At 39.2% G+C, this 13,029-nt stretch overlaps 1 protein-coding gene across 3 annotated transcripts in view; it reads right to left on the bottom strand.

Annotated features, from left to right (window-relative positions):
- HECW2 (HECT, C2 and WW domain containing E3 ubiquitin protein ligase 2) overlaps positions 1-13,029 on the bottom strand; it is a 407,924-nt gene that overhangs the window by 29,077 nt on the left and 365,818 nt on the right. For all 3 annotated transcript variants that reach the window (XM_068544743.1, XM_068544742.1, XM_068544744.1), the window contains exons 22-23: positions 2,732-2,884; positions 846-944 (exon numbers count right to left, since the gene is read on the bottom strand). In XM_068544743.1, the coding sequence (XP_068400844.1) occupies positions 846-944; positions 2,732-2,884 (252 nt within the window). The remainder of the gene's footprint in view (positions 1-845; positions 945-2,731; positions 2,885-13,029) is intronic.

The following is a 13,029-nucleotide window of genomic DNA, read 5'->3' as shown; positions in this document are numbered from 1 at the left end:
TTGCTTTCAATTGAGCTCTAGGTTTCCATTTTTACAGAAAGCAGATACATGGCCTTGGTTAAGGAATGAGCTGGTCAGAGCCATGTAATCATTCTGTGTTTTCTCATTGCAAGTTTGAGCTACTACCCTCACAGACAGTTGCCTTCTTCTGTTCAGCCTTGTAAATGACTACTGATTATAGGACAGAAACTGTTTGCTCTACATTTCACAATAATTGTAATCTTTCATTGTGCTAACAATGAAGAAAAAGTTCTGTGAATGCTAAATTTTCATCTGCCATCGTCAATTACTGTCTTGCATATAGAGAGATCGCAAGATAAATATGGGACTTTAAAAATATTGCTCACCTCTAACAAACAAACAAATTAAAAAAAAAAAAAGGAGAATGAAAATATGAACCAAGAATAAACAGTTGAAAGTTTGCATAAAGCGAAATGTAAAATGCATCTTGTGAAAGATGGGGGGCTGTGAGTCACCAAGACTAAGCCGCAACTATTCTATTAATAATCGGCATTAATACCACAGGAATTCCAGCACTGTATTTGAAGTACAATTGTTTTGAAGAAACATGTGTAGCAACAAATGAGAATGAATTATTCAGAGTGGAGCAAAACGAAGCCTTTGGGAGCAAGACAGGAATAAAGGAACAGAAGCTGGAAAAATCCAGTAACCACATTTGAAATTATATTAGTTGATTAGTTTCAGAAATCTAAATCACTATTAAGTAAGTAATAATAGATTTGAGATAGTGAGCCGATAAATGACATTGTCAAAAGACCCTTTTTGATAAAGGAAATATCACATTCTTTACATGCTAATTACATAAGCAATAAGAACACTCTTACATTCTGAGAAGAGCCTTATAAAAGGGCCGTGTGAAGAAGGCATCCAACAAATACTGGTGAATTAGCGCAAGACCAAGGATCCTACCACTGAACCGGAACCTGTGAGGGAAAAGCAGGAGATGGCGTACACGTCATGGAGCAATTTCTGAACGGTTCTATTTGCTCTCAAGAATGCTTTCCAGCTCTAATCGTCTAAGTTTGTCCATGAGAGTTTGTGTGCACTGCAGGCTGGTTCTTCCTTAGGCTGATATTCACATCTACTTGTAGAAGAAATCTGTTTCGCTCTGATGTTCAGGGAGATACTTCTCCACTTTCACCCCATGTCAGTAACGTCCACCATGCAGCACCCTACATGGCCAACATGAATTTCCTGTTAGCATGGCAGTGAAATTTCCCTAAATCACTTCTAAGAAACGTTGACAGAATGAGACCAGCGGTGGTGGGAAAAATGTTGTCCCCTTGTAGTTTGCTTGCATGAATATTAGCAGGATTTCTCTAATGCAAACCTAGTAGCAATTCCCTTTTGAGGAAAAGCCCAGTCTCAGAGTGAGAAAGTTCCTATTTCTGTTCTCTCTCAAACCCCTCTCTTGATGATAACTCACCATCCAAGAATTATGCATGTGTACATTTGAGGGAGTTTCCTCATGGGACATTCTGTTCTTTAAAATTTCAGTGCTCAATTCTATTCTGAATCACTTCGGAAAATTTATTAAATATATCTGTCACGACTGGGTTTGCTGAGATGTACGTGTATTTTCTTTCTCGGAAGTAGTCAAGTTTCTAGCTCTTTGAAAGCCTGGTGCCTTCCGAAAGTGTAAATCCACACTGAGGTTCATACTATTCATTTGTAATTTTAGTCTTAGGCAACCATTTTAAGATGAATGGTCCAGCAGCTTTGGTTTTCTTTATCCACTTATGTTAGCATAACTGCCATAGCTACTCTTAGGAGGACTCCAAATTGTAGTTAAACGGAAGTTAATTTGAAGAATAAGTCCTAAAACTTAATGCCCTCCACCCACCAATGTTAACCTCATGACTCAAAGACATTGTTTCCGTGAGTCGTACTCATGTTCTTTTCTTTGTTACTATAGTGAAAATGAAGAGGAACAAGCAAACAGGGGTTATAAAGATACTTCAAGTCTATAAATGCAGGCATGTAAAAAAAAAAATGTCATGAAAAGAGTGCAATTTGGGATTTTCAGAATACATAATTCCCAGATGGGAATCCTAGCCCAGTTTTCCTTGGTTTTGTGTGAGAAATTAGGAAAGGGGCAATTCCTGGCTACAAACTTGAAACAGTCACTAGGGTAAAGGGGCCACTGCTGTGACTCCGCACTCCTGCCTGCCTGCCTGCCTGCCAGCCTGCCAGCATCCTCTTCCACCTTCCGTTCCTCCAGGGCACCCCACCCTCCCGCCCTCCCTCCCTCCCCCTAGAACACCAAGAGCCCAGCTGCTCTGCCCCGCCCCCAGTGTTAGCCACTTCCCCAAGGGCTGCTCCAGACGCTGCCTAACCTCTGGGTCAGGACATTCCCCTACTCACCCCCCACCTGCCCCCGTCAGATCTCAGAGTGGCCCAAAGCTGCAGAGAGGGATTTAGGGTCTTGCTGGGAACCTAACATCACCTGCAACTTTCTTTCAGTGGAAAAAACCTTTTGAATTCTACCCAACTCACTTAAAATTGGTCTTATGGAACATAATCTATTCCTAGCTTGGAGACTGCCTGTAAATTAAATTTGACAACACAAACAAGAGTCAAATGAGATAGTTAACTGAAAATATGATTTTCTCCAAGGGAAAAAATGTTTTTAAAAAAAGCGTGGGTTCCTATAAAAACTGATATCACAGAAAATCAGCTGAAGAAAAGTGTTGGAGAAAAACATACTTACCATTCATGGTGATTGTCTACAAAAGCAGACATGGGACTTATTTGTACTGTGTATGTGTCATTGGCTGAATATTCAAATAAGCCATAATATGGGTTAAAGAGTTCTCTGGATACCAGGAAGAAAAACTCTCTGGAAGGTCCACTGTAATCCAGCCTTTAAAAAATTCACAAAAATAACAACCAGTTATTATTTTTTTCTATTTATTAGGCACATTTTCTACAGTGCTCAACTTTCTACAGAACATTCCTTAGAAGTCTAATTATCCACATACCAGGATTGTTCAAAACATTGGACATTGAATGGTCATGATTCCTGATCTCAAACATGTTTTGACCCAAAATAACATAATGGACATTTATATGGAGCATATCTAAAGCTAAAGCTACATATCAGATAATGGATGAGATAGGCGGTATGCTAATAATTTGATTGTATAAATATGCAGAAAAAGGTAAATTGAAATGCCCAGAGCCAGGTTATGGGGAGAGAGAGTACAGTGGGAATGCTTTATTTAAGCAGGTTAAACCAGAGGGCATCAGCTACATACATCCATGGGACATGGAGTCCTCATGGATTTCTGAAACACTTTTAAATGGGGAAGGAAAGAGACTTTAGTGAAGTGGTGAGAGGATATTACAGATACAAGGCCTCCTAGGGAGATCAGAGGCAAAAGATGGAATGATAGGGTTCACGTGAAAACTTTAAATTATAAAACGCCAGGGAAAATTATAAACAAGAAAAGTGAGGGTGTCTAAAGCTTCCTTGGGAAGGTATTTGGAGAAGAGGCTGAAACTCCAGCGCCTGAACTACAGTGTAAATTCCATTTTACTTACAAAGACATCAGGGTCAAAGTAAAGTTTGAGAAATGATTGTGTGAGGTTTGAGGAATGACAAGTGGCCAACAATGCTGAGAGCAAAAAACACAGCAAAGAGGAGTTTGCAATAAAGCAATCTGATATGCTCAATTTAAAATGAAAAATGTAAAGTACATCTACCCTATGATAAAAAGTTTACACAAGGGTTCAAAGACAGGAAGGAATTCTGAAGGGGGAATGAAAGCTACGGATAAGTTGGGGTGGTGGGATTTTATAAGACTTCCTTTGTTCACTCTGTTTTTTTTCCTCTTAATGGAATTTTCTCCAATGGGCATTACTGTTTTTTTTTTTTTTTTTAATGACAAAGAAATCATCTGAGTCTTGTGTGGTGATGGGATTGTGTGATAGAGAAAAGCATCCTATTATAGGTAGAAGAGGGAGTTGGAATACTAGTAAGAAAAATGAAATAGCTTTTATATGTCTTAGACAAGAGTTTAATAGAATTTACTTAGAACAGACCTCAGCTATCCACCTAACTACTTTCTCAATTTTTGCGATATACGCACTGCCATTTCCTTAATATTTCTAGCTTTACTTGCCTTTCCAATGTAGCCTTGTCTTACACAATATTGATGGAATTATGATGCGCTAGCTTTATATCTTTTCTAATACACATTAAAAGAAACACATAAATATTAAAATAAAAAATGTCAGTCTATGTAATAGCTACAATCATCTCACACCTCACCAGTCCACACTGCACTTTGGGAGATATGAGTGTAGACTGACAAGAAACCTATGTGTACAGAAAAATGCAAACATAGCAGACTCTCAGGGCCAGAGAGGCCTTAAGGTGACATGACAGAACTGCCTTCTGGGGCAGCTGAATATACTGTGGCTACCAGGAACCGTGGGACTATGCTCAGATCACCCTGGGGAGGGCTCCCAAAGCAGCCCTGCGGCTGCCTGCCAGGTACAGTGACGCAGGCTACCCCTCTTGGTGCCGAGACCAAGGCAGCGTCTTGTGGCTTCTTTCCACTGTCCTAGTTGTGGTCTCTGACGCCACCAAGAACAAGTAGAATACTTCTTCCACTTGAACGTTCTTCACATACTTAGAGGTTTTCTTTCAACAAATATTTGAGTGCCTATTATGTTTTGGGTATTAATCTAGATGCTAAAGATGTAAATTTTTTTTCAAAAGTCACTTTCTACAAGAACTCTAAGTTCAGCAGTTTCCATATCCTTGGTCCCTGCCCCCTCCTCACTCATGAACACAGACACTTCTTTCAACCTCCTCTCAATGCAGGGTAGGGAATTCCCTCACCACACTGGTCCTCTGCTCTGGACACTCTCCAGGTGTCAAAGTCTGACCTAAGTGGCGGTGTCTATGCTGATCACAACACTCAAGGTGTGGTCTCGTTAGCAAAAACTTAGAAAGGGCTCTTGACCTCTCTTCCTGGACACTTTTCCCCACTAATGCAGCTTAATGTCACTCTGCCTTGTGGGGCAGTCACTTGACTTTGTTGACTCATCATGAACTAGTCATCAGCTCAAACCTTTCACCTATGCTTCTTTAACCTAGGACTCTCCCATCCTGTCTGCACGTCACTGTATCTTTTTAAAACCTAAGTACTAGACCTTATACTTTTCCTACTAAATTTCACTTTGTGAGACTGAGTTCATGATTCCAGTCTACCTGGATCCCTGTGGATGCAAAACATCTCTAAATTTCCTATCGATGGTGAATTTCAGACCCCTGTGTCTTTTCAGAAACAGAGAATGCCATCAATGGCATCTGAGCAGTCATTTCGTCCATCCCCTCATTTCACTGAGAAGACCGGGGCTGTGATGTGCTAGCTTTATACCTTTTCTAATACACATTAAAAGAAACACATAAATATTAAAATGACTGACTTGTATCAAATGAAAGCTGCAGTGGAGGATCCAGGTCTTGACACTGGTTTCCTGATCCCAAGTGTAATGTTCATTACTCCTTACAGCTCACCCTTCAATAAATTTTAAACGCTCATAAGCAAAACAACGTTGCTTATAGAGCAGAGGCCGGGAAACTACGGCCTGAGGGCCAAATCTGGCCCACCCCCTGGCTTTGTAAATAAAGTTTTATTGGAACACAGCCACGCCCATTTGTTTATGTGTTGTCTGGGGCTGCTTTCCTGTTATGATGGTAGAGTTGAGTAGGTGCAACAGGGAATGTATGGTCTGCAAAGACTAAAATATTTACTACCTGGCCCTTTACAGAGAAAGTTTGTCAACCCCTGCTACAGAAGAAAGTAGGAGGAAAATGCTGCTTTATTAAAAAACCTGACTTACCCTAAACCCTCTTCTTTAATGAGGATCACTTCAAGGAAAGATAAAATGACGAGGATACCCTAGGGTGTATGCAACCTCCAGGAGAGTTGCACACACCCTAGGGTGAGACCGTGAGTGAGCCCTGGTCCCTGCTCTGCAGAAGCCTTCAGACACAATCAAGGCACATGAGAATAAGGGTCAGAGACAGCTGAAACATGAGCCAAACACTCTGTGAGTCAGTTTTCTTACAAAGAGACAACTGGTATAAGTAAAATGGGTTTTTAGCTGCTTAAAATTAAACAGTGGCATTCAGTTAGAAACAGCAGGTTTTCACTGAGCTTCAGCTCTCAGTGTTTTAATAATACCGCACTTAGCAGAGTGTCTTATAATTGTCTGCCTATGTGTCTGCCTCCCACCAGACACACATCTAAACTGTAACCCTTCTGAGGGCAGGGACTATGTCTTTCTCATTTTTGGATCCTGAGTACTTAGCCTGATACATAGGAGGAGATCAGTTTATATTGTTGAATCACTGAGTGGAGCTGTCTGATGCTCTCTAAAGGAAATCAATATAATTTACATTGTTATTTCACATCTAGTGAACAGTTTTGCACAAGTCTGCCTTATATTCAATGCATTAATGGGTCATGCCAGTCCTTAACAGACAACCCAGTTAGCAAACACTGTTAGAAATCGCACAAGTGAATTATGCTTAGAAAGCTTGCATCTTGTCTTTTCCAAGTCTAATATCTCCTAATATGGTAAAGTTTGTTAAAACAACAAAGATGGACCTCACTGACTGGTTCCTTTTTCATGATGATAACTAAATCTGGCTAAAGATACAATGAATGTTCCCTGAGGAGTTAAGTTGAAGAGTAAAACTCCTTTTTTCCCAAGAGAGAACAAAGCTAGCAGCTCCTCTAGGAGGGAAATGTATCTTCCTCAACTGCTGGCTTTTATCTGCTGTTTTTTAACTCTAGCAGCCCTGATAGAGTCACTCTAAAGCCAAGACAGTTTTTAAAGTTTGATTTGATTATAATCTGAAATTTAGAACCGCATATCTGAGGGCAGGTTGTTGACTACACATTACATATGTCTACCTAATTCAACAAGACGTGTCCCAGCAGGATACCTTATGCATGCGCTTCCTGTCTTAGCAACCTCTTACATATAAATAGTTAATATGACTCATATCACAGGGCTCATTTGTTACATTCCTGTTCTGCCAGTTAGGTTGGTTCCACAGCTAAAGACTTGGCATGGAAATAATGAAACTCCGGACAACGGGTGTATAGCCACACAACAGCTGCATCTGAGGCCATTTCGGAATAAGCACAGATGTCCTTAGGGTGGCAATGTCGTTTTGAGCCCCATGAAGTGCTGATAAGGCATTTTAAACACCATCCCGTTGCTGGGCTGACACCACCCAAGTTGTTAGTAGCAGCCAATATTTGTTAAAATAAATAGTTTTATTCTCCTGTTCTTTATTTTCAACGAAAATTGACCAAAAACAAAGTATTCCAAAGGAAGTACACTATAAAATGAAAGAGGATGGTGCCATTGGGAAGTCTCACTATCATTTCCTACAAGTTTTCTGGAAGACTCTGCTTTCTTACAAGTTGGTTCAGGCACAAATGGCCTACACATCTGATTCAGCCTCAGATATTTATAGCAGCAAGGCTTTGGTTCTTGAGCCACTTAAGAAGGCCTGATGGGTGAGTAAGGAATTTTGTGAGCAATTAGTATGACAAAGTTTTTCCTGGTAATACCAAGCCAAAGCCTAGATACAGAAGCACCCTTCTCCAGCATGGTATGGATCAGTTAGGTTATCCTGCAAGTGTCTCTTTTTAGAAGAAAACAAGCAGCACCATAAAGTTTCACTTGAAGCTTTACAAATTTTTGAGGAATAAATGATCAAGCCCAGGACCCCAAACAACTTCTAAATCAGTCAGATGTTAAGAGCTGCTGGTTATTTTATAAGCAGGGACCCAAGAAAACCTTTCAGATCTCATCCTCCCTAGTTGCTTTCATTTTTCTAAGTAGAAATATCACAGGAAGAGCGCACCTGTTCTTAAACCCCCAAACTAAAACTGTTTGCACGCATCCCCTCCCTGGTCCAAGTGTGGCTTTGCAAGACAGATGACTAATGTCACATCAATGGCACCTTACATATAATGAACTCATTCTTTCCTAAAGAAAGGTGCCTTTTATGGAGCTGGCCATGGAGAAAAAAAGAGGCGAGGCAATCACAGTGTAAACATCCTCTCTTTATCCAGGCCATTATTTCCTTACTTGTTTTGGGTACTAAGAAGTGAATGTACACCTGAAACTAAAACAATATTGTAAATCAACTGTACTTCAATAAAAAATAAATAAAAAGAAGTGAATGGCCCCAAATGTCCCATCAGAACACGATAGTCTGCCTAGCTAAGTTTTGACACCACATATTTAGAAGAAAATAATACACTGGAGAATATGCGGTATTCTACTGGCTCCCTTCCTAAAGAAGCAACTTCTAGGCGGACAGAAGCACAACAGAAAGAGGCAACTAGAGTGTGCAATTTCCCACCACATTCAGTCAAGATGCCTCAGTTTCCAAGCTCTTCCACCACTGCTGTCTTCTCCTCTTCCCCACTTTGCAAGAGCAGATAACCAAATTAAGTTGGGTGGAAATTTTAATGACTAGAACAAAACTTTCAGCGCTGACCAAATTATATCACAGTGGTTTGCTTAGAAACCGTCTGCTTTTCATAAAAAAGCCAAGCATAACATGAAGCATTATTTTAGCGAGATATAATAATTAGCTGTCAACTAGTATATTTACATTAATAGGTTCTAGATTTATTTTTGTATTTTTAATTGAATACAGGCATCTCTACTATCCTGGGGTTAATTCTACCTCACATGGAATTTGTAGTCGTCCTGTAAATTTATGACTATAACATTTCCCATCATTTCTCTTGACTCAGCTCTTCCATTTCAGGAACAACCTATATATCATGTGTCAAGACCTACACAAAGAAACATCTTAAAGCAGAGCTGAAGTCTCTGAGTGAATCTGCTAATTCACACCTTTGTGGAGGGCAGGCAGACGCATTACTCTTAAAAATAAATCCCTTTCTCTTTATGCCCTCACTAATCTATTATAAATAAAGACCCTGATTATGGCAGGTAGAAAATACAATCAGCGAGATGGTATCAATAAGAATTGCAAAGTATTATTCCCTCACAGATAACAAAGTTGACTTTAGCAACACAAAATAATACTCTATACCTACCAATACCTCTACTAATTTCTTCCACAGAATTAACTGTATCTATATACTTATTACTCTCCTGACCTCAAGTGCAAAAGGAAGTATACACATACCAAAAATTACCCTGGTGGCAATCACTCATCAGACAGCAAAGAAATAAGAAAAGTTGTTCAGGGAAACATTCTCTAAATCTCCCCAAATCCTGACTCTATGCTTTCTTTTTTTTTTTTTTTTTTTAATTAATTAATTAATTAATTTTTGGGGTGTGTTGGGTCTTCGTTTCTGTGCGAGGGCTTTCTCTAGTTGCAGCAAGCGGGGGCCACTCCTCATCGCGGTGCGCGGGCCTCTCACTGTCGCGGCCCCTTGTTGCGGAGCACAGGCTCCAGACACGCAGGCTCAGTAGTTGTGGCTCACGGGCCCATTTGCTCCGCGGCATGTGGGATCTTCCCAGACCAGGGCTCGAACCCCTGTCCCCTGCATTGGCAGGCAGATTTCTCAACCACTGTGCCACCAGGGAAGCCCCTATGCTTTCTTTTAATAAATGTTCTATTTTAGAATAGTTTTTGATTTATAGAAGAGTTGCAAAGATAGTAGGGAGAATTCTTACATACCTCACACTCAAGTTTCCTTCTTATCAACATCTTACATAAGTACAGTACATTTGTTACAATTAATGAACTGATATTGATACATTATTAACTAAAACCCATACTTTAGTCAGATTTCTTTCGTTTTTGCTTAATGTCCCTTTTCTGATCCAGGATCCCATTCAGGATACCACATTACATTTAATTGCCATGTTTCCTTAGGTTCATCTTGGCTGTAACAGTTTCTTAGATGCTTTTGGTTTTTGATGACCTTGACAGTTTTAAGGGGCACTGATAAGGTAATCTTGTAGAATGTCCCTCAGTTTGGATTTATCTGATGTTTTCTCCTGATTAGACTGGTGTTACATGTTTTGGGGAGGAAGGCAGTAAAGTGTCATTCTCATCACATCATACCAAGGGTACATACTATCAACAGGATATATCACTGTTGATTTTAGATTTTAGCGTTGATCACCTGGCTGTGTGTTTGTCAGGCTTCTCCACTGTAGACTTAACTTCTTTTTCCCCCTTTCATACTGTACTATTTGGAAGAAAGTCACTATGTGCAACTCATAATTAAGGAGCAGGGAATTATGCAGAATTATTTGGAAATCTTCTGCACAGATATGTCTATTGTTATTCATTTATTTATTCAATTGTGTATTTATATCAGTATATAGATATTTATTTTATTTATATCAGTATATAGATATTTATTTTATAATTTGGGGTTCTAATCCAATACTACTTTATTTTGTTGCTCAAATTATTCCAGCTTTGACCACTGGCAGCTCTTTCAGTTGGTTCTTGTGTCCCTTCGACATCACTGTGAGCTGTCTGAGCTCCTCTATACTTTCTGGCACAAGATGCTTCAGGGGCCATCTCGTACATTTCCTGCCCCAGTCCTAGAATCACGCATTTCTCCAAGGAGCCCTAGTCCCTTTTATTGAAGAATGATATTGCAAGCCAACATCTGGGCACTAGGCATATACATTTTTTAATACCTATTACTAGAGCTAGACATGAAGAACTTACAAAATGACACATTTTGAGGGCATTAAAATTAATGAAGGAAAACTGACCAGAAAACTTTCAGCTCCATTTCAGAATTCCATAGAAAAACCTAGGTAGCTTTTCTCTTTGGGTATTTATTATAATTCAGAAAGAAATGTTATGATCTTTAATTTTAATGTAGTAAGATGACAAAGGCTAAAATAACTTCTTAAATTTATGTTGTTTTGAGGTTTCAATTTTTTGGCAAGCATACTGCGTTAATCTTTTTGTTTGTTTGTTTCTTTGTACTGCAGGTTCTTATCAGTTGTCAATTTTATACACATCAGTGTATACATGTCAATCCCAATCGCCCAATTCAGCACACCACCATCCCCATCCCACCGCAGTTTTCCCCCCTTGGTGTCCATACGTTTCTTCTCTACATCTGTGTCTCAACCTCTGACCTGCAAACCGGTTCATCTGTACCATTTTTCTAGGTTCCACATACATGTATCAATATACGATATTTGTTTTTCTCTTTCTGACTTACTTCACTCTGCATGACAGTCTCTAGATCCATCCACATCTCAACAAATGACTCAATTTCGTTCCTTTTTATGGCTGAGTAATATTCCATTGTATATATATACCACATCTTCTTTATCCATTCATCTGTCGATGAGCATTTAGGTTGCTTCCATGACCTGGCTATTGTAAACAGTGCTGCAATGAACATGTGCATGTGTCTTTTTGAATTACGGTTTTCTCGGGGTATATGCCCAGTAGTGGGATTGCTGGATCATATGGTAATTCTATTTTTAGTTTTTTAAGGAACCTCCATATTGTTCTCCATAGTGGCTGTATCAATTTATATTCCCACCAACAGTGCAAGAGGGTTCCCTTTTCTCCACACCCTCTCCAGCATTTGTTGTTTGTAGATTTTCTGATGATGCCCATTCTAACTGGTGTGAGGTGATACCTCACTGTAGTTTTGATTTGCATTTCTCTAATAATTAGTGATGTTGAGCAGCTTTTCATGTGCTTCTTGGTCATCTGTATGTCTTCTTTGGAGAAATGTCTATTTAGGACTTCTGCCCATTTTTGGATTGGGTTGTTTGTTTCTTTAATATTGAGCTGCATGAGCTGTTTATATATTTTGGAGATTAATCCTTTGTCCGTTGATTCGTTTGCAAATATTTTCTCCCATTCTGAGGGTTGTCTTTTCGTCTTGTTTATGGTTTCCTTTGCTGTGCAAAAGCTTTGAAGTTTCATTAGGTCCCATTTGTTTATTTTTGTTTTTATTTCCATTACTCTAGGAGGTGGATCAAAAAAGATCTTGCTGTGATTTATGTCAAAGAGTGTTCTTCCTATGTATTTCTCTAAGAGTTTTAAAGTGTCCGGTCTTACATTTAGGTCTCGAATCCATTTTGAGTTTGTTTTTGTGTATGGTGTTAGGGAGTGTTCTAATTTCATTCTTTTACATGTAGCTGTCTAGTTTTCCCAGCACCACTTATTGAAGTGACTGTCTCTTCTCCATTGTATATCCTTGCCTCCTTTGTCATAGATTAGTTGACCATAGGTGTGTGGGTTTATCTCCGGGCTTTCTATCTGGTTCCACTGATCTTTGTTTCTGTTTTTGTGCCAGTACCATATTGTCTTGATTACTCTAGCTTTGTAGTATAGTCTGAAGTCAGGGAGTCTGATTCCTCCAGCTCTGTTTTTTTTCCCTCAAGACTGCTTTGGCTATTCGAGGTCTTTTGTGTCGCCATACAAATTTTAAGATGATTTGTTCTAGTTCCGTAAAAAATGCCATTGGTAATTTGATAGGGATTGCATTGAATCTGTAGATTGCTTTGGGTAGTATAGTCATTTTCACAATGTTGATTCTTCCAATCCAAGAACATGGTATATCTCTCCATCTGTTGGTATCATCTTTAATTTCTTTCATCAGTGTCTTATAGTTTTCTGCATACAGGTCTTCTGTCTCCCTAGGTAGGTTTATTGCTAGGTATTTTATTCTTTTTGTTGCAATGGTAAATGGGAGCGTTTCCATAATTTCTCTTTCAGATTTTTCTTCATTAGTGTATAGGAATGCAAGAGATTTCTGTGCATTAATTTTGTATCCTGCAACTTTGCCAAATTCATTGATTAGCTCTAGTAGTTTTCTGGTGGCATGTTTAGGATTCTCTATGTATAGGATCATGTCATCTGCAAACAGTGACAGTTTTACTTCTTCTTTTCCAATTTGTATTCCTTTTATTTCTTTTTCTTCTCTGATTGTCGTGGCTAGGACTTCCAAAACTATGTTGAATAATAGTGGTGAGAGTGGACATCCT

This window comes from Eschrichtius robustus, chromosome 5 (genome assembly GCF_028021215.1).
Source record: "Eschrichtius robustus isolate mEscRob2 chromosome 5, mEscRob2.pri, whole genome shotgun sequence".
Classification (NCBI taxonomy): Eukaryota; Metazoa; Chordata; class Mammalia; order Artiodactyla; family Eschrichtiidae; genus Eschrichtius; species Eschrichtius robustus.
This window is presented reverse-complemented; position numbering and strand designations above follow the sequence as displayed.